Source organism: Neopsephotus bourkii, unplaced genomic scaffold, assembly GCF_033783945.1.
Source record: "Neopsephotus bourkii isolate Nb327-2 ecotype Australia unplaced genomic scaffold, CSIRO-AGI_Nbou_v1 NB_1770, whole genome shotgun sequence".
Taxonomy (NCBI): Eukaryota; Metazoa; Chordata; class Aves; order Psittaciformes; family Psittacidae; genus Neopsephotus; species Neopsephotus bourkii.
This window is the reverse complement of record NW_026902244.1, coordinates 374,807-396,733: the sequence shown is the minus strand read 5'-3', so window position 1 is coordinate 396,733 and position 21,927 is coordinate 374,807. Positions and strand designations below refer to the sequence as shown.

Sequence of the window (21,927 nt, the reverse complement as noted above, 5' to 3'; positions counted from 1 at the left end):
TAGGGTAACATGTGTGGGAGGCTGCGATGTAACTTTTACAACAGGTGTGATAGCACTGAGACATCAAAAAGCAACCCACCAAGCTATTTACTATGATTTAAAGATCATAGTACAAACCAGGACCAATATTCTTAATAAAGGTAAGGGGAATCAGATGTCAACATTTAGCTGTTCTCTTACAGTACTATAAAGATTTTAATGCTGTATGAACTAAGGTATGGGTTAAACTGATACGAACTTTTGCACTTCTGACACCAAATTTGGTTTGATCTTTCTGTAATAATTCTGCTCAGCTCATCAAGGCATACAGGGCCTTGGTGGAGGCTGAAGATTGCTGCTGCTCCTCGACCTGACACCCTGGAAATGAGAGATCCAGGAGCACAGATCAGTAATACTGCAGTTGAATGAACAGCATGGCCACAGCCAGCCACCAGCACAGCTCCAAAACTACAGTGAAGACATGCAGGCCAGTAAAGCAGCAACTTGTGATACTATCTTTGTATATGATTCTTGCATTTTACTTACACATACAAACAAGACCTGTCTCTGTTCTGACAGCTTTGTCTCTTCTCACAGGTTTGTCCGTTACCATAATTGCTCTGGATGCAAAAGAACATTTTAAATTGAGATTCTTTATGTAGCTCATATAATTAAAGGTTTCAGATGTTTTTCTGTAAGGTAGCATGTAATCACCCTCCTCTTTCTGCAGGGTATGACGCCATTCTGGCGTATGTGCCATACATGCTCCAGCTGGTATTTTCTGGTGTGTCAGATAGCCGAGCATGGATGCCGTCTGTGGGCTTAACCGATGCATTTTAAATTGGATGTGAAGAGTGCACCGTGAGACAGAGCCAAACACAGCCTTAGGGGCTGTGCAGTTATTTGAACCAGTATATAGTTTGGTGCAAAGTTGGTTGTGGATGAAGCCGTTTAGGTTCAGTTCATGCTAGTCAACTCGAAGTAGTTCAGGGCTTTGAAACCAGTTTAAATGCTTCACGTTGAGACATAAAGTATTTGAAGGTGAGTGAGCGCTTTCACTGTCCTTCCCCAAGGAAGGCTCTGGCTTCATGTGTGGGGTCCCTGTATCTGGTGCCCGGAGAAGGGCGCGCAGTGGTGCCTGCGGGCAGCCGGTGCGGATGGGAGGTGCACGATCCGGAAGGCTGCAGGAGGGAGGCGAGGCAGGAGTGCAACGAGGGGGGCAATGCTTCCGCCCCGGCGAGGCTGGCTGCGGCGCGGGGTGTCTTGAGCCGAGCACGTGTTACGGTCCGGCTGAGCTCCCAGCCTCGGGACTCGTCCTCGCCTCGGGCTGGGGCACGGGCCACCGCGTGTGCGAAAGAGGTGCGCGCCCCGCGGAACGCCGCCGCCGGGCTGGGCTGGGGTGCACAGCTCCGAGCCGCCTGCCCCCGCCGAGGCGGGGCTGCGCAGCGCGGGCGGTGGCGGCGCCGGGGCTCTGCATCCCCGTGACCGCGGAGCCAATCAGGGCGCCGTGCTGGCGGTGCCGGTCGTCTCCGCCCGGGCGCGGAGAGGTGCGGAGGGGGAAGCGCAGCGCTGCCGCGGGAGTCCGCTGTCGCTTCTCCGCGCCCCATGGGGATCGAGAGCTTCTGCAGTGTGGACCCCTACGAGCCCTTCTGGGTGAGCGGCGGAATGGGGTTGAGGGGTCTCGGCTCGGCGGCGGCAGCTGCTGCCAGTGCCGGCACTGAGGGATGGTGGGGAGCCGGGTGGGACAAGGATGGTCGCTGGCCCCGGGTAGAGCCCGAAGAGGCTGCCTCCGGCGGGGGGAGAGCCGGAACCTCCCTTGCCGGCGCTCACCGTAGGCAGAGCGCGGGGGTCTGCTGCGCGCCCCGGCCGTGCGCCAGCCCCTTTAGCCCCGGCAGTGCGTGCGTGATACGCCGGCGTGAAGCGGCCTCGGGCTTACGTGGAGGAGGAGGGCCGTGTCTGGGGGCTCCCGGGTCTCCGGCTGTGTTCGGTGTTCCCGCTCCCGAGTCGCAGAGTGAGACCCGGTGTGCTTCGTGTGCGCGGTTTCCGGCAGGGAAATAAAATGCTTGTAGGGAGGGACGGATTAGCGAGCGCTTGCCTGGGAGACACGGAACGAGTTCCTGAGTGATCCGCGTTTGGCTGTTCGTCTGCATTATTCAGGGCTGTGCGAGTAATAACGGTGACTGACTGCTGCCATCATACTGAAGTGGCTGTCCTGGGAAGGAGGCCAAAGATACGCTTTCTGCGGGTTAGCAGCTATATCGCGTGTTTGCATAGTGATATTTTTGCTCTTCCTTAATGTTGAGTGGTGAGTGCAGCCTGTTGTGGGTGAACTGAAAACCAGCTGTGGAAAGGAGGGTGATGTGGAAACGTTGCAGAGTGGGTCTTGCTCGGCTGAGACAAGGTGTTCTTTGCAGAAGCACACAGGTGCTAGCAGCAGTGAGGCCTCTGGGAGGGCAGGAAGGCAGTGACAATCCTTGTGAGGAGAAAACGGGTTGTATGGAAAAAGAAGTTTTGTGGAGGAAAGGAGGACGGAGAGCTGGAAACTGGGGGGGGGGAAATGGGGTGCGAGCTACTGAGGACAATGTAGGCCTAAGAGGGAGATGTAGACTTTTGTAGACTGTTCAAGAAACTCATGTATTCATCGGCTGTTTGCCAAAACCAGCATTGAGCTAATGAACAGCCTTATGAGTAAAATAAAATTGTATGTCTCAGCACATGTTGTTGTACTGTTTGTCTCAAGAGCTGTTATTACTCAGTAAATATTTTAAAAATCATTAAGACTTCAAGATACTTATCTTTTCCAGCTGTTCCAAAGTGACTCTCACCTCCTATTACGTTGCTTGTGTTCATGAATCCTTTAAGCTAATTTTCATGTTTCTCAGAGTGAGTTAAATTACAGATTGTCATCAAATGTTTCCCTTTCCTAGAATGAGACATTTTATTTTTGAAGAGCTTTAGGGAATACGTGTGTTAGAACTCAGTTTATGGGAAAGCTTCTGGAAAAGAGATGCCAGTTCTTTGACTTGTGGGATTGAAACATCAAGTAGGAACAAGATCCACACTTAAGATGTTGGAAGCAGCTAGTTTATATAGGATTTCTGATGCCAGATTCTTTTATTGTGAAAACACTATTCTTGTATAGCCATTTCTGTCGGGTCATAACTACACCACACATTTTTTTCACTAGATGCATTGGTTCCCAAGAGCATAGATGACTTTGTGATTTGTCATCCTTCTCCAAGTCACGTGGAGTCTGCCTTTGTTTCCTCCAGCTAAAGATCCTCTGGGTGTGGTTATTTGAGTTTTGGGTTCTTCTAATCCTGAAAAAGAATAATTGTGTATTCCAGTTGGCGTAAGGTGTCTGGAAAACTCTTCTTCCTTGGCGAACTTGTCCTCATGAGCAGCACTCTGTATCCGCTTTGTTGCATTGTTCCTAATAGTGGGAGAGTACTAATGCTAGTCTTGGTCCTTATGGATGCTCTGGCTACTTTGTTTTCTGGTGTTTCCATCGTGGCTGCTACTTGAAGCTGAAGTTGTAATGGAGTTTCAGGAAATGCCTATGTACATGCAGTGTTTCACTGGACTTCTAGATACCACCTGTGTGGTACTTACTGTGTGCTAGTGCCTTCCTGTCTTGCGGACTGCACTCTTCCGCTTCTCAGAGCTGGGTGATGGCTAGATATGTGGTGGCATATGTTGTTGCGTTCTTCTGGTGAGCTTTATGGCTGCATCAGCTGTTTTGGTTGGTGCTTGCTAGTGGAGCAGTGGGATTTCCTAGCACTGGCAAACTACTTCAGGGAAGAGATGTGTTTTCTGTTAAGGGTGGTGCTGAGTTTGAGGCAGCTCAGTTTTAAATTGTGGGGGGAGACTGCATGTTGAAAGGACCTAATGGACCCTTAAAGGCTGTATGCTAATCTTCTTAAGCCTTGCTGCCCAGGATTTTGATCTTTTGCACACCCAAGGAATGTTAATGTTGAAAGTTCTTGTCTGAGAATTAAACAGATTGGTTTTATTTAATACCTAATCGGAAAGGTCAACAGCACAAGCAAGCTTGCTGTCACCTGCACACCTTCCTCCCCCCATTTAATCTATCTCTGTGCCCCCTCTCAGCATATTAACTTCACTGCAGTCAGATTTGCTTACAGAATTAAACTGTTTCTTACTTCCTTTGAACCAGACCCCCTTTTTGGAAGGGTACTGTTTCTTCCTTGCTCTCTTGAGCATCACTGAGTATCTTAGAATGAGTATCCCATCCATAACACAAAGGTACAGCTGCATAAGATAAAGTTACTATTTACTAATAGCTGTTGATGACAGTAAAAGTTCTAAAAAATCCTAGTGGGTTACGGGTAACATTTGCACTGCTCTCCTTTCAGTGCAGTGACTTTTAAGGGCCTGTTTAAACTTGAAAACTCTTGTGACCTGACATGCTGAGGTACATTTGCCTGGGATGTCGCTAGTGCATGAGTGCAGACTCCCTGGCTTCAGTACCAGCAGGCAAAAAAAGTGAAGTGGCGTTAGGAGCTCAGTCATTCTAGGTGAGCAGGATAAGCACCAAGGCAGATGTAGAGCATGCTGTACACTTTGGCCTGCTGACCTAGCTGTCCGGATATATGCATGTTCACACAATGATTTCCAGTAGAGTTTAATTTTGAAATAGCATGTTGATGTTCCTTTCTTTTGAGTAAAATGTTGGGTAGTTACAGTTTTTCAGAGCTTGTAAACTATGTAGTGTCATGTTTATAGAAGTCTTATGTTTGAACTTGCTAAAGGAAGAGGATAAGAGTTTTTGTGATATTTAGAGTTTTCAAGGCTATCCTCCAATATGACTTTTATGAGAAAGAAGTAGTAGATATGAATGAAAAAGTGAGTTTACACTCACACGAGCAGCTCCTGACAGTCCCTCCCCCAGTGCTCTGCCAGGAGTTACAGGAAGCCTTAGTTGTGTGTCCATTAGAAGATGCTGGTAAGTCAAATAGAATCAGAAATTCTGAGGTTTTTGCTTATACTTACAGGAATATGAGAGAAATAGCTGATATGTGTGTAAGCTCCTATCGTGTCCTTCACAGGCAAAGATGTGCTTTTTAAAATTAATTTTGATAGATGTTAATTCTTCTTTATCTCAGTGGGAAGTTAGTGACGATTCCCCCTCCCTCCCCCCACCCCCTCCTTTTTTTAGTTGCACTTTTGGTTGTTGAGGAAGGATTGAAAGCAAGTAATTCCATTTACTTCTAGGAGAAAATTAAGTTTTAATCTCCTTTGTTTTTTTTGAAAGCTACAGAGTCTTTTAATGATCCAGGCTGTGTCTGCCTGCGTAAACCCAGGACTCTTTCGTTCCTGTTGGTACAGAAAGCATTTGTGGAGCCTCTTCTCTGTTAGTAAAGAAATTGTATCCATGTACTGTTCTAAGTATAGTGCTTCTTCATATGGAACCAAACTACAGGACATAAACGGAATGGATGAGAAAAGCCGAGGCAAAGCCTCACACACAAAATCCAGGGATCAACTTGGTGGGATTGGGCTCTGCTTCTCTTGCTGTTGTGTGGAGTTGTAAGGCTTTCAGAAATGTTTTGCCTGCTTCAGTAAATGTATTTTCTTGAGTGTTTGTCCCAGTATATTATGATTCGTATTCAGTTTGACATTGTATATAGGGGAGATCTACCAGTGTCTCTCAGCTGTTTGCAGACATGTTAGGATCTTCTAAGGGTATAATGTGGCTTGATAGGATGTTATTAAGGAGAAAATCCATTAATATTCTTTAATAAATGAATGAAGTGTAGTTAATTATAATAATGATTAGCTGACAGTTGTGAAGTGCTATTGTCTGTTATAAACACCTGCTGTGGATATACTGCTTATGAGAGCACTGGGACACTGACAGTTTTCCTGAAATTGACTTCTGAAGGAAAAACAGACTTTTTATGTAAGAAGTAATTTCGTGTTCTGAAGGTTCATGGCTTATGCTTTCATGCATCAGACAAGCAGTAAATTAGCATGTATCTTGGAATCCTGCAGCCTTTTGCACTGTAAAATAGTGCTTTTTCAGTGTGTTTGTGGCAGAGCTAGGAAGGGACTGAGGTGCTGAGAGTGGTGCTGAGTGAGCTTGATAAAAATGATGAATTTAGACTCTTCCTTCAGTTGTAAAAGTACTAAGTTCATGAATGCATTTGTGATCAGAATTTAAGAGTGTGCAGATCAGAAAACCACCTATACACCTGCTGCCACAGGAAGGTAATATGTGGACAGCATTTGGAATAGAGAAGGAGCAGCAGCAGAAAACAGTTAAACAGAAAAACCTTTACACAAGATTGTAATAAACATTGTAATAAACAGCTGATTGCATGATTCTCCTGGCTTGGTGATTGTTGGCATTTTTAGTAATGAAAGCCAGAAGCTTATCTGTCAGCTTTCTCTTCTTTAAACCTGTAAAGCATTTCTGTTGGTCTGAATTTGCATAAAAATTAAACTTCTGTTAGAAATAAAGCTTATCTCTCTTGGTCCAGAATAGATGAATTTAGGGGAAATACAGGAAAATTAAGCCTGACATTCTATTGCAGATGAGGATTTTCTTAACAGATGAGCTGGCATTCTACAGCTGTCAGTTCAAGGTTGCTCAGAAAAGTTAAATGAGGAAAAATCCTCATCAGAACACCTGGATAACTTGTGCTGTTCCATGCAGTTATGTTGCAGTTTGCATTGAGACACTGTGCTATACTGGGACTTAAGTGAAGGTTAACCTGGGTTGCACTGAAGTCATTCTGGGTCACATCTCTAAAAAGCCTGCTGCCTGGTACTGACCTTTTGCTTACTTTTAATAGAGTCAGAATTCCATGCATTACTGTTTTCTCACTCTTTGCGTCTGTGGTAGCTTTGGATACGGTTTATGCCAATGTAAGCTGTTGTCTTAGGCCCTTTGTAAGGTTATTACCCAGGTGTATTCAAAATTCTCACAGTGATTTGAACTAGATATACAGGCTGCTGCATTAAGCAAAAGTTCTGGGTTTGGTGCAAAAAGGAGATGAGAGCAGGAATCTTTTTCATGTATTTTTGTAAGTAAGAGTATTTCAATGAAAAATTTTACAGATGGGTAAAACCTATCCTTTTGATTCTGAAACTGAATGGTAAATATTTTATTGTCATGTGGCCAAATGTGTCATGGTACTTGCAGGGTCTGGAAATACCATGTCTGTAGAAAAAGGCCAACCGTTTTACTTTTGTGAATGCTGATGTAATCTGTCATATGTTTCCCTGACATAAATAGCCATAATTCAGTGGCTTTTGGGTTCTTGGATTACAAAGATCAGCTCTTGTAAATTCCACAGCTGCAGGTGGAGTTTACCCTTCTCTGATAACTTGTCAGCACCAGCTTCTTATTTTAAGCTAAAGGAAAACAAAAGCAAAAGGTTTTTTGTGTTGTTTTTTTGTGTTGTTTTGTTTTGTTTGTGTTTTTTTTTCTCCTTTTTGTCATTTTATACACAGTTCCAGCTGATGCCGTGCTGTCTATAACCAGGGATTTCATCTCTCTGTGAATATTAGGAAATAATGATGTTTGGGTTTTGGGCAAGGAGGTGCAGAGGCCTGATTTAAGTTCAGGAACAGGTATTGAAAGGTAGAACATTTTTCTTGGCTGCCTTAACTAGTCAAATCTGCATTTTGTAAGTCATTACTGTTGAGAACTTCATCTTGCTAAAACTGTTTCTCATAGAAGGCATTATGAGAAATAAATGGTGTTTACCTGTCACAGGAAACACTGAGATTTCCCACACAGTCTTTATAGAAATGATTTTAAAATTTTAGGACTCCTGTTTATTATGTGATTTTTTTTTTTTTTAATTATTTTGTTTAATGCTCCCTCTCTTGCTCTAACAATGTTGTCTTGTGACAGTGTTGTTTTTTGTGTGGGTGAATGCGATCTCCATTGGAGTCAGAGATGTGAATCTAATTCTTGCATCCTAGTGTGGCAATTAATTACCATTAGTATTTCTCATTTGGCCTCCATGGCCGTAGAAGAGCAAAACTTCACAAACTTACTTATCTAATTGGGCTCTTACTTGCCTTAATGTCTGATAACTTTGTGGAGATATGAGCACCCATCCTCAGATGTGAACATGAAGGAAAGTCCTGAAGTCTCTTCCCAAATCAGCAGTCTGGCATGCTTCATTTCTTCCACTGCTTGTGGTAAGTGGTAGCATTCTGTGCAGGAGCATGATTTTGTCAGTTCTCCTTGCAGAAGTAGTTTTTAGAGCATGTGGCAGCCTGGGAATAAGATCAAAAATTTGGTTGTGTGGCTTTTACTTTTCAGTAGAGTCTTGGTTTTGTGAGTTCTAAAAATAAAAAATGCCTTCTAGCTGCTTTTCATTAGCGTAGAAAGTAGCTGTTGGAAAGATATTATTGTAAAATCTGTTCAAGTGTTTTAGATTTTTTCTGCTGCTTCCTATTTGCACAGTACAATAAACCGGTAAACCGTTAATTTAATGTAGTTAGTACAGGTCTTCAAAGGAATTGGTAGTGTATTGAAAGCTTTATTTAAATGCAGCATGAGCTCACATTGTGTACATCACAGCAAAGGTACCGTTTTACTTGCACACTGCGCTAAATTCAGTTGCAAGAACAGCAACTACACTGTGTCACAGGAGAGATCTGTGCATTTTGGGAAACTCACTGTTTATTAAGAAAAAAAGCTAGAGGAAATAAATGTCAGCTAAGGTATGTTTGCATGTGTATATTATGCTGCTTCATCTGAATTGATACTGGAACTGTTGGATCCTTTAATGCAAGTAGTACTTTTTCCAAAATAATTTCAATATAAGCTGCATAGTATTTTTAAGTGAATGATAAACATGTCAGTAGGAAGGTTTTTTTTTTGTAATGTCATATACATCAGCACCTTGTTTGACCCTGTCAGGGACGTTATTGTCTGTTCTTGTTCCTGTGAGTATTGCTGAGCAGACAGGAGAGCTGCAGGTGTGGGTGTTTCTGATGGAGTTTTGGGGAGTTCTGGAGGATTTTTCTTGTGTGAATATCTGTTGTTTGTTTTACCAACCTGTCACCTCCTGTGATTTAGTGTGAACAGCAGGTGCAGCAGGGCAAATACTACACTGGTGAAGATGGTATATGGTTGTGCTTGTCATAAGCTCTATTCTGAATATGCTCTTAGAGAAATGGTGAGATCCAGTACATATTTCATGACCTGCAATGTGAATGATAGAATCAAGACACTATATTTACAGTGTTTTGAGAACATTATTTCAGCCTGTCTTCAAAATTTCTAAAGCTAAATTGAATAAAACTCACTTGACAAACTGAATAACTTGGAGAGCTTTTTAAAATTCATTACTTGAAAACAGACCTTCTTCTATCCTACTGCAAAATTTGGATCACTTTGTTATCCATTGCTTTCCTTAATTCTCAGTGTGGTCAACAGTGTCACTGTTTTTACTATTAGTTTTGGCGAAGAATGGTGGTATAGGGGACCTTTTAAATAATGTCAGGGTTCCTTTAAAGCAGCCCTAAAGAGATAAGTCCTTTTCTGCACCCTCATCCCCTGTTGTCCACTCATGCTACTAGCTTTTCTGGGGCTGTAGGCTCAGCCACATCAGGCTAATCTCTGATCTGGGGATAGGCAGGCAGGAAATTTGCTGTTCTAGATAGTGTAGGCTAAAGGCTGATGGCCTTGTGGCATCTGAGGGAGAATCATTGAAACAGTTCCTGGGTTTATAGGTGCTGTGCTGGGGATTTTTCTAATATACCTAGAGGTGCCAGATTGCGAGACTTCCTATGGCTATGAGAAAGTAACAGTACTCTTATAATGAAAGTCGTGAGCTTCAGTTTCAGTGTTAGTGCTTGAGAGAGCTAATTACTTGTGTTCTGCTAAGTGTAACCATTTCATTAAACACAAAATGGTTTTTACTATTAGGAAAATAAGATTGAGAAACCATATGAGGCCAGGTTGGATGAGGCTTTGAGGAAAATGGCCTGGTGGAAGGCGTCACTGTCCATGGCAGCGGGGCTGGACCTGGGTGATTGTTAGGGTCCCTTTTGACCCAAACCATTCTATGGTATCTTGGTACTACAGAGGAGGTGCTTCTTCTGTGGGAGATACTGAAGTAGTACACCAGTGTCAATGTAAAACTCCATTTGAAGGAGTGTCAACCATGGTATTAAGATTCCAATGTAGTTTCGTGATTTCATTTTTCACGTAGGTGTGTGGTAAATATTTAAATCACTTTTTAGTCACAGCTGGTTTATGCAGGTGGTTTTAACAATGGGGTTGGCAGCCTGTATCTGTAGCACACTTGTGCACAGCAGGCAGGAAACTGAGTGGCTTTGGTGTTTCCTATTCTGGCAGTGAGAATTTTAAAATGTGCTGTGGGTCAGATAGGATTATTGATGCGAGACCAGGAGGCTGCTGGCTGCTCACTTAACAGCCTTTCCTGGCTGCCAGAGGAGGGGCAGCTAGCCACCAGGTCCTGTCCAGGGTCAAATACTGTTGTTACTCCTCAGATGGGGCACACTGGAGGCATAGTTTCTCTGTAGTCTTCCTTCTCCGAGCAGAGGCAGAATAAGTGATCTTCTGTGTTGTGACTTTTGTCTTGTACCCCTGCCAATATTTTTATCTTGCCTGTTCCTGAAATTTTAGACAGAAATTTAATATAGTTCTTTATTTTCCTTGGGTTTATGCACTGTTAAGTAAGTGGTTTACATGTGAATTGATCCCCATGATTCTGGGGAACGCCAAGCATTTTTTGCACTCTTGGAGATAGAAGGTTTCACTTCAAGTATGATAGAAAGGGTTTATTGCCATAAAAGAAAACGTGCTGTTGGGCACAAAAACTGTGGACTGGTATATTTCTCAGTTGCAGTGCTGGTGATGGAAATGAAAACTGAGAAATAGGTCAGATAAATTTAAAAATATCCATTTGCTATTCTGGGAAACTTTAAAATTTTCCATAGATCTTAAAAGGAAAAAAAAACCCAACCTGAAACTGTGTAACATCTGTTGAGATGTGGTTCTTTTGAACAAGTATAAAATGAAGCCAGCAGCAGATCTTCTCCCAGCATCTACCAAGAAAGGAAAAAGGGGTCACACAAGGATTCTTCTCCTGCGGGTTCCTGCAGTCATTGTTTAAATTAAAGGCTGCTTCTAGATTATACAGCCTTAATAGCTATAAACCTAACCCTTTTTTTCCTCCTCCCTCATGGCAGGAGACTGTTAGTTTGTGTAGGCTTTCAGTGGACACATGGATTTCTTGTCAGTTGATGTGCTCTTGCAAAGTAGAAGGGTTAGCCGATCAGTCAGAGTGAAAATTGCTATTTAAGATGTGAAAATGGGGCAACTTAGTGCTTTCATAAAACTTCTGAAACAGTGTTTCTAAAACTCAAGTTAGAAAAAAGTCATTAAATTGCTAATGAATGTCTGTTAAATACAAGGGTCTGCTTTAGTGACTGATTCTGTGTTGGTCCGTAAAGAATACTGGTTTGTGCTGGGAAAAAAAAAAATAAACTCTGATATTGGATTTTTATAAAGCAAAGGAGAAGCATGTACTTTAAACTAGAAGAATTAGCCTATACTTGTTCGACTCAACATTGTGATTTGAATAGAAGTACATGTTAGTTTCATGCTGAGTGACATGCTTTCCAGCCATGATTGAACCTCATAAAGCTATGATATCCTCCATATAGGACTTAGAGCTATGATATCCTCCATATAGGACTTAGGATGTGCCCTTCTTTTGTAATGGATTGATGTCCTCTTGACTTTGTGCACTGAGGGCATTAACATCTCAGACTGGTAGCCTGCTTCTTATGTGACCTCCTGACAGTCCCCTGCCCTGCTTGTTGGTTCACTCAAGAGTGGCCTGAGTGCCTTTTGGACAGGCATTAACTGGGAAGCGTGCTCCCAGAGGCTGATGGACAGGCTGGTCAGCCTGCAGGAGAGGCTGCAACTCCTATTGTCTGAACCTGGGTGAAAGGCATCCTGTAAGGGCATCAGGTGCCCAGCAGGAAGTATTTGGTCTACAGCTCTGTTCCTGCCTGTGCTGCCTTGTATGGACATAGCCTAAGAGAACTGCACCTAGGGAATTGGCAGGAAAAAATGCCACCATGTCTGTCTTCTTATGCATGTTTTGCTCATCTTTTGTCATCGGAAATGAATATGAAATGGAAGGGGCTTCTGCACCTCGCCTGTGTGTAGCCATTTCTGGTGTACAGAGAATAATAGTGTATTTAAGCCTAAGCAAGTTCCTATTTGATATCAGCAGCTTCTGGATCAAATCCTGGAAAAATGTGAAAGAAGATACACTCATCTTGCTGTAGCTGTTAAATTCTAGCAGTAATCTTACCTCAAACCACCCTGTTGTCCCAACTTTTTGTCCTTAACCCTAAAATACCATTGCATTGTACCCTCTTGCGTTTCATGCAGAAACATGCAAATATAAAAGTGAAATGAAAGACTGCACATGTTTTTAGAATATCCTCCAGCCAATATGCATAGCGGTCATGCATATAGCACTTCTTTCTTTTATTTAGCCACGTGGCAGTGACATGTGCATTACCCGCTTTGTCCTTCCTGGTAATTGCCTGATTCATTTTACAGCAAGCATTTAAAAACACTGAAAAAGGAGATAGAAACTTTCCCAAGCAGTGTTTAGATCTTAAAAAAAAAACAAAACCCCAAAATCAACCAGCCAAACAACAACAACAAAAAAACAACCCCAAAAAGCCCTCAGTGAAATGTCAGCGTTCTTCTTTGTTTGGTGTAAAGCTGATTACGGCCTCTCAATTTCCTTGTATAATCATATGAACTATCTTAATTTGTGAATTGTAAACTGTTCTGCAGAGTCATGAGACTTTTTCTTGACTGTTGTGCTGGAGCGGAGCAGCTGGGACTTAGAAAGCCAAAAACATTCGTGCAGTAGCTAAATGTAAGGATGACTCAGCTGAAATTTCTGATGATGTTCTGCAGTCAGGGAACTCGGTAAGCATGTGGATTGCCCACAGTACCTCGCAGCTTCTGCCTCGTTGCAAACAATTTACTTGACCCGTATGCAGACACAGTAAAACGTGATCAGGCATTCTTATGCTCTACCAGTGTTAATTTCCTTGAATTGGCTGTGTTCAGAGATTTAAAAAAAAAATATTTCTTTTTTAACTGGCAAATTAAAAATGGCATCAAGTGAAGAATTTTTAGAATGCTGTGGAAATAGAGGAGAAAAGTAATAGCTGTGTGTCCTGTGCATATTGTGTGTTGTTTCTAACAGAAAATGTCCTAGATTCTGACAGAAATTGAGAGGGCAGCAGGGAAAGATGATACATTTGTTAATATGTTTTCAAAAGAAGGTGTTGTTTTTTTTTTTTTCTTCTTTCTTTTTCTTCTTTTCCTTTTCAAACAAGACGTCTTCATATGGAACAGTGAAATTCAAGGGGAAACCTGCTCTGTGCTAAAATAATGACTGGTTACCCTCAAATTGACATTTTTACAAGTTGTATTTTCTGCTCTCTTTAGATCTGTTTTATTGTGACTGTTTAATTGAAACTGTTTAATCAGTGGAAGATGGGGACAAATAAGGATCAAAGTATGGCAGTGGGATCTATTTGCAGCTTTGATAGAATAAAGGGGGCAGACACTAGAGCTCCTTTTGCTTCTATTTCTTCATCTATAAAATGTGGATAATGGCACTTATTTCTATGACTAGCTCAGGCATTTATAGAGGAAAAGGATTACTGACTACCATTATGTGCCAGTAGCGGTACTGGTATTCTGTGTGGTTGTAGGCTGTGCAACTGGCTGAAAAAATGCTTTGCAACTGAAAATGACACTGAGCCTTTGGGCATGACACTGCTACTCTTGGCTGTGTAGCTTTTAAACAGAAGCCTGTCAGCTCTGCTTTGGCTGTCGGTTATTGCAGTCTGTCTGCAGCAGTGATAACTCTCTGTTGCATCATTTTTTTTGAGAACTAGAAATCTACAGCAGTTGAGAGGAAGTGCCCCAACAGCAAAGTCAGTAATTATAATGTAGAATTTCCTGCAGGAGATTTCCCTAGCTCAAACCAATCATAAATATGGTATGAAAGTTCATTTACTCAACAGTCTGTCATTGTAAATAGTCCTTGTACCAGTAATGGAAATTGTGATTGTGTTTTTATTACTGTAAATTTTGGGTTGATGTGTGGTGATTTGTTTTTGAAAATTGTGTTAAGAGAAATAGGAAAACATTGAATTACATTGATTTACATTTTCCTTTTGAGTAAGAAACATGCTGCAAGGGCAAACTTTCTACTTCCTTTTATGCCCTGTAGTTCTGAATTACCAGGAAGTCTCCACTGGGTTTGCTGCAGACAGCCTAGGAGCTATGAGACAATGTTAAAATAGTGAACTGATGTTGCCTTGTGCTGTTCACTTTTACTGTGCGCCAGATAATGTTTCCACACTGAAGTTTGGCAATGTGGTTTATCTGAGTATTTATACATACTTGCACCATGGTTATAATGGGAGGTAACTAGCATTGTCATGTTATTTTTCTGCAATGTTAATATGAAAGTCCTTGATTAATACTGTTAAAGATCCTGATCAGTACTGTTAAAGATCCCAGTATTACATTTATGTGTTATGGTAGCTGTGTATAGACAATGTCATCTTGTAAAGGTTTAAAGCTTCTAAACTATAAAAAGTGCAATAAAATTAGAAACACCACAGAATTAAGCCAGTTTAATACAAGTATAAACAAATATAGAGGAGGGATACAGAATAAGACAGGTAATAGCTATTTTTTATTATTATTTTTTTTTAATACTGAAGTTCTGTGTTTGCTTTTTCTTTAACTTGATTGATTTTTCTCTCCCCAGGATTGGAATCTGACATGGCACACAGAAAATCCAGACTTCACCCAGTGCTTTCAGAACACAGTCCTGATCTGGATTCCTTGTATTTATCTGTGGGTCTGCTTCCCAGTGTACTTCCTATACCTTCGTTATCATGACAGGGGATACATACAAATGTCAAACCTCAACAAAGCCAAAACGGTATGTGACTTCTTAAAAGCAGAATTTATTATGCTTATCTGGAAGTTTAAATCTATTCTCAGCTGTGTTTTAGCACACTATTTTTGTTGCACATTAATCTTGGCCTGTGTGCACGCTTAAGCTGTGACTTACTTGTTCTACTTGTGTTTGATTTTCAAGCCTTATGTGTTTGTTGCCCTTTTATCAATAGGCTTTCTAAAATGTATTGTGGCAGAGCAAAAAAGTGTGCAAATGCTTTGTAAGACCAGATAGAAAAAAAAACAACCCAAACTATTTTAAAGCAACTCAATCTCAAGGCCTTTATTTCAGTAATGAAAAGATTTTGTTATCCTGTCAGCTTCTTAAATCGCACAACATAGATTACTAGAGCTGCTGCAGGTATTCTGTTCCACTTCTGTTGTGAAATAGGTACTTAATCATTTCTTACTCTTTTTTTTGCCTCCTGTAGAATAAGAGAAAAGTTTTAAGGACTGTAATACATGGGGTACTGGAGAGGTTTTGCCTCTGCAATCTGTTATTTAGGAATGAGAGTCACCAGCTTTCTGCTTCATGATACACTGAATTACACGGTACTAAAGATTAGTAAACACTTTTCTTCTAGTGGGGACTCAGTAGGTAAAGCCAGATTACTCTTCTTTTGAGCATGTTGTAGAATTGCCCAAAAGAGATGATCTAATTTTTGACTCTTCTACTAGCACATAACATCTAGTGTTCATGTATATATTGTGCTGCCTAATCTGTGTGAACTGATGTATGAAATACACTTTTTGTATTGCAGGCTTTGGGCTTAATACTGTGGATAGTCTGCTGGGCAGACCTTTTCTACTCTTTCTGGGAAAGAAGTCAAAGTACTTTTCGAGCTCCATTTTTTCTTGTTGGGCCAACACTATTGGGTATAACAATGGTAAGTTCTTCTATTATGGCTTTTGTTCATGCAAAGCCTGAAACAATAACATACATCTTAGTGTTATTCAGTGTTGTAATTCTTTCAACTACAGTCTTTACATAAAGACTTACTCTGCAGCTGAACTGGGAAATACTTACTCTGAGATGTCCACTTTCTTTTAATAAAAAATCTTAGGACACCCTCTTCCCCTTTCCCCAAGCCAGCTGTGCTCAGTGTGTTGCGTGTTAGCACACAAGCCAGTGCTAGTTGTCTTGCCGTATTTTGGCAGGCTTGAGCTACTGTTCATTTAATACCTTGACTCAAGCACGGGCTTGAGAAATCAAGGTGGGAGAACTGATTAAACCTAGATAATACAAATCACACTGAACTTAGTAAAAGACTGTCAAAGGCATTGCATTGTTAAGTATCTTACTACAAACTCTTGCATATAACATTCGTAAGTGCATGTTTTCATTTGATGGCATGGTGGAAAGCCTTAAATGCCAGGGGGCACATAGGTATCCTTATCTAACTCTTTTCTACCTAGATGCACAAGTATTGTCTATTTTCCCACCGGTAGTCTCCATTTCAAGGAAAATGCAAAAATGCCTTGCTGTTGATTTCTTGTCAGTTGCCTTATATTTATCACAGTCTTGAAAGGGTAGTGATTAAACATGATACTGAAGGGGGGGACAGGACAGGACAGAACACAACCCCAACAGCAGCAGCAACAATAACAATAAAAGCCAAAGAAAAAAAAACAGTTGCCCTTAAGCATGCTGACAGATGCAAGAACTGTGAAATGATTTGTGGTCATTTAATAGTGCAATTGCCAAGCCGTTGTTGGGGTGATTGAAAATGCATGTTGCAGCAGCCAAGTGAGATTACTAAATTGTACCAGCTTCCTAAATGACTCTGAAAACACACAAAATACAGAAATAGAGTAATATTTGATCAGTGTTGTTTGGTGTTGTGACTTGTATGGAAAGAAACATTTTTATTTTAAAAAGAACTAGTCTTGGAAAGGATATAGTGTTGCTATAATTGCATGTTGACTTGTGATGTAGAACCGGAAATTAAAGTAGTAAAGCCTGGCAGCTTTTGACAGTGCAAAACACATTTTGTGTGTAATACATATTTCTTTTCACTTTTTTGTCCACTTTTTATTTTTACTGCTCTAGAGCATTTAATGCTTAAAGGTATTTTTGAATTACACTTAAAATCTCTGGGTGTTCCTGGGAGCTACTGGATTTGGGATATTAAATAAGCACACTTTGACACAGTACCTTGTATATGTGTATAATGTTGTAAAACTTAGTGTGTAAATATATTTTTATCTTACTTGTCCACAGTTGCTTGCCACATTTTTGATACAGTATGAGAGACTAAAAGGAGTCCAGTCTTCAGGTGTCATGATGATTTTCTGGCTCATCTCATTGACATGTGCCGCAGTGGTTTTTAGATCCAAAATAAAACATGCCTTAAATATGGTAAGTGATTGCTAGCCTCATTCCTTGAAAATAATCCTAAGTACTGCAGTGATAGAGTAATTGCTTTTCTAATTGTGCCAGTCAAGTCAGTGAACGATTCATTCAGTGTACCTTTGTTCCTTAAAGAATAAAAGCAAAATAAGAAAGTCATAATGGCTCTTGCTTAGAGGTGCTAGTGAAATCCATAGTGACCTTAAGTGCAGCAACAGTTGCCAAGAAAATTCTCCTAGCTGTTCCAGAAAGGGGATGTGCCTGCTTGAGTACAATGAAAATGTATTATCTTTGATATGAAAACTGTTTGGGGAGTTTACTTGGTCTTCCTGTTGATTGTACGGTGGATTTAGAAAAACACGTGGTTTGATGGTTCTGTGGTCTCATCTGCTGAGGCAAAATGAAAGTGTACAAGTGAAACATTTTTATGTCAGTCTGTTTTATAGTAAGGCCACCTCAAATATCAGGTTAATTGTGGAGCTGCCTGAAAATGGCATCACTTTGATTTCTTTAAGCTGTAGTGTGAATTTTGAGAACTTTCAGCCAACTTTTGTCTTTAGCTGTTGGGAGTGGGATTTTACTGGTGAGTGTGGGAGTGTGTGTCCGTCTGTCCTGTGCTTTGACTTTGGAGGTTTATGCTTTATGTATCAGTCCTGATCTAAGAAATGGAAGCAGCTCTGGAATTTGAATGGAGCACAACAAATTGTAATCTAAATTCTGCTCCTTTAATTTTTATGTGCATAGTAATTAATAAATTTGCCTTAAAAACTTCTTGCCACCCAGTGCATAACTGCCTTACTCCTGTAAAGAATACATTGACTTCAAATTGGGGCATGCTGTGTTAGTACAAACAGTGTCTTAAAGAGAATTTCTCTACAGAAGAAGTTCATATTTTGTGTGTTTATTTCAGTGGTTGTTTAAAAATAAATGATATTTTTCATCTCCTCCACCCGTTCTTTACCTTCCCTTAACCAAAATAGGCACCAACTGTAATTTCCATGGGGTTGGATAGTGTAATATTTGTAGACTTTACAACTGGTTTATGTTAAATAGTAATATATTGTTTTAAAAAAATTCCTCAATCCTGCTAATTGGAATATCGCTTTCCTTTGTAGGGTGCTGAAGTGGATTCATTTCGTTATGCCACCTTCTGCATCTACTTTATCTTGTTACTTGTACAGCTCATCCTGTGTTGTTTTCCGGAACGACCGCCTTTGTTTTCTGAAACAGTAAATGATCCTGTAAGTGTTCAGTCTATACTATCCTATGTGCAATATTCTGTACAATGAGTTACAGAGCCATAATTTCCCAGATGCCAAGTAATTAAAATCTGATTGACTTGTTTGCAGTAGAGTGTTATTTCTGCTCTTTCATTGGTGATGCAGAAGATGAATCCCATAACATGCAAAACAAGGTGGACTGTATTTAAGAGAAAGAGGAAAATATACCGTTTCAGTCATTTCTGAATAGCATTCCTGGAGATTAAGACATATGTATTTTATTCAGTAGTGCTTTTGGAAATCAGTGGGAAATACTGATTTTAAATGCTGTCCTTCTAGTCAGCCAATACTATTCAGTAGGCAATAACTCATAAGGATGTGCATTCCCTTTCTATTGAAGGTGGGGAAGAATCTACACCTGGAAAACTTAAGAACCTCGGTAGATGCATTAGATTTCCATATTTACCTTTCTTGTGTCAAGCAGAAATGTTACCAGCTCGATTGCAAAAGCAGCTAGCATTAGAGGGTGGTCTGCAGGTAGGAATTTAATTTTGTCTAGGTGTATACGTTCTTAATTGTGTTAGCTATATGGCATGGATCTAAAGGGGCCCAAGAGATGCAGGGTCCTTACAGTGCTTGCTTATCCCCAGGCTAGACCTCCTGAGTCACAGTGGGGTGACACCTGTTGGTTCCAGGAGTTTGGATGTGTCAGTATCAAGTTTAGAAACCTCAGTTCTTGTGTTTGGTGGCTTTATTTAGTTAGTTATTAAAAATAAGGTGTAATTCTGGTTTGATGGCTGTTAGGCATCTGTTAAGCACTGACTTATAAAGAGAGGTGTGAAATGTGTGAATGTGTGAAGGGGGAAGTAAGTGTTGCCTTTAACTGTGGAAAAGGTCCGTAACCAGTTGCACTTACCGAATTAGTTACCTCTCTGTTGGTATCCAGTGTTCCAGTGGTGCTCTGCATTACCACTGGCAGTTCATCTATGTGTATATACCTGTAGGAAAGAGTATACTGCTCAGTCTCTGGATCCTCTTCATCTTTGGGTTCATTTCATCTCGTGCAGATATGAAATGTATATGGCAGGATGCTGTGGATATATGGAAATGTATTTATGGATATATGAATATACATGGATATAGTTCTGCTTTGATCATAGTTAAAATAATTACAGGGTGCTTTGATACAACAGTGGTTTAGTTTTGTGTTCTGAGTATTTCTAGGACTGTCTGTAGGAAATAGGGCACACTTAAATTTTCAACCTTCTTTTCATGAGTGGTGTATTTGTTGAACCTTACCATGGGGAAAAGAACAAAGCAGGTCATATTAGTTAGTCTAAAATTCTGCTTTATTCCCTTCTGCCAAGCACTTCCCAACCAGAAATTTTGAGTAAAATCTTATTATATGTTTACTTAAGCAAAAAAACTACAGTGAAATTTCTAAGACGTAGGTGCTGATGTATAAAGTCAGTGTGTTTTGTCTCGTTTTCTCTTTGTTTGCATTGCTGAAGGGCAGACTTGTTACAACTTGTCTTCATTCTATCTGCATGAATGTCAGTAGGATTAACAGGGCTTTGTGTAACAACTCATTTTATCAAAACCAGTACTGTTTTAACAGTAATCCAGTATGTTTTAGTGTTTTAAACTTTTGCTTTATGCAGATGCAGTCCAGTTTTTGGTGGTATAAGATCTAGTGGATCTTTGAATTTAAGAGTTTCCACCTGCAATTAGATTGAAAAAAAAGAAAGTATAAAGGAAAAAGCATTTTATATAAAATTCAGAATATTTTGTAATATTGTTGAAGTTAAAAGTATTCCCTGTATTTGCTGAAATAGTAGTATGTCTGTCAGGAATGCTGGCAGGGCTGAAGGCTGAAATTGCCGAGCTCACTTCCCCCCTTTTTTTTAATGTCTCTGTCCCTTATTTATTAAGGGATCGTGTATGATTTGCTTGCAATCATTTTGTTGCAAGTGTTTAAATACTTTGGAAATGTGGAACTCTTATCCCCGATCACAAAAAGCGTCCATCTCATACATATTCTCATTGTTCCTTGCGAAGTTGCACAGAACCTTGTGTGCAGAAAAGGAAATGCAGGAGCCTGTTTCTTGTAGCTTGTTTACAACACACTTTAATTATAGCTTAGTGGAGAAGGCAGGTTACACAAACATGAGCTGAAAAATGCAAATCTTGGCACTCTTAGCTCTGTCTTTTTTAATTGCAGTACTTTAATGATGTTTGGTGACTTCTGTAGATGGAAATAAATACCTGAGCTGCTCCAATTATAGTTGATAAAAACCTAGTGGTTTGTGCGCTGAAGGAGTGGCTAGTTTTAGCATTCTTTATGTGCTGTTGAGAGCAGTGAAAGAGGGAAGAGAGAAATCTGCACTGGAATTCTGCAAATGAATCACCTTCAGTGCCTTTGAAATTCCTCCAGCCTTCCTCTCTGCTGTTTTAATCCAGTCAGGTTAGGGGAGGATGTTGACCTGAAGAACAGTTAAAACAGCAATTGGGCTAGATGTAGAACATGAGCTAGCTGTGTACCTTTATGGCTACTGAAGTTTCTTGTGCTTATTGATGAATGAAATGCAAGGGTTTAGGGGCTGTTTTGGGTTGCTGTTACTGAGTTTATGATTTTTTTTCTTTCATTTGTACATCTGTCCTGATGTAGTCACAGCACTTAACTGCGAGAACAGTACAACTGAACTATTAGTTTGTGACTCACTGCCCAATTAACATTTACGCTGTTGTATGGTAGTGCACCTTGCATTGTTACTGGTAGGCACTGGTCATGACGTCTTGAGAGGTTGTCTGGCCTGTACATGACGTCTTGAGAGGTTGTCTGGCCTGTACTTTCTTAAAAAATTCCCTCAACTACTTGTTGCGTTGTTGATACGGGATGCTGCTCTTCCTGTGCCCCAGTGGCCAACTCTGCTTACAGCCTTGAAGCTGTGCTTGTGTTTCCTGAGCAAGCTGTCACTGGCATAAATGACAAGATTAGTGATGTGAAAGTAAATACTATAAACAAAAGGAATTTCAAAACCATATTTTCTGTTAGGTTTGTTTCTTTTGGCACTGGATCACTCACTTTGTGTGTGGATTGATTTCTTTTTTTCTCCTTCAGAATCCATGTCCAGAGTTCAGTGCTTCTTTCCTCTCCAGAATCACTTTCTGGTGGATCACTGGGTAAGATCAAGATGATGCATAAAGCACCAGTTAAAGTTAGATGCCTTTGTAGGATCATGCTTTCAGAATCAAATTAGGAGTAATCATGCAATAATAATTTTGGTTGTTTTGTAGATATATTTTTTTTTAATTTTATTATTTTTTTTACTTCCTTTGTG

General features: G+C 40.6%; 1 protein-coding gene across 9 annotated transcripts in view; it reads left to right on the top strand.

The window, feature by feature from the left end:
- Positions 1 to 21,927, top strand: part of LOC133226184 (multidrug resistance-associated protein 1) — a 57,387-nt gene that overhangs the window by 1,062 nt on the left and 34,398 nt on the right. For 3 of the 9 annotated variants that reach the window (XM_061379398.1, XM_061379392.1, XM_061379399.1), the window contains exons 1-6: positions 1,485 to 1,632; positions 14,823 to 14,999; positions 15,778 to 15,903; positions 17,238 to 17,375; positions 18,482 to 18,607; positions 21,708 to 21,769. In XM_061379398.1, coding sequence (XP_061235382.1) covers positions 1,585 to 1,632; positions 14,823 to 14,999; positions 15,778 to 15,903; positions 17,238 to 17,375; positions 18,482 to 18,607; positions 21,708 to 21,769 — 677 coding nt within the window. In that variant the 5' untranslated portion in view covers positions 1,485 to 1,584. Of the gene's footprint in view, positions 1 to 104; positions 1,021 to 1,484; positions 1,633 to 8,078; positions 8,158 to 13,143; positions 13,318 to 14,822; positions 15,000 to 15,777; positions 15,904 to 17,237; positions 17,376 to 18,481; positions 18,608 to 21,707; positions 21,770 to 21,927 lie in introns of those variants that run through there. The other 6 variants (XM_061379394.1, XM_061379395.1, XM_061379396.1 and 3 more) reach the window with 6 other exon arrangements.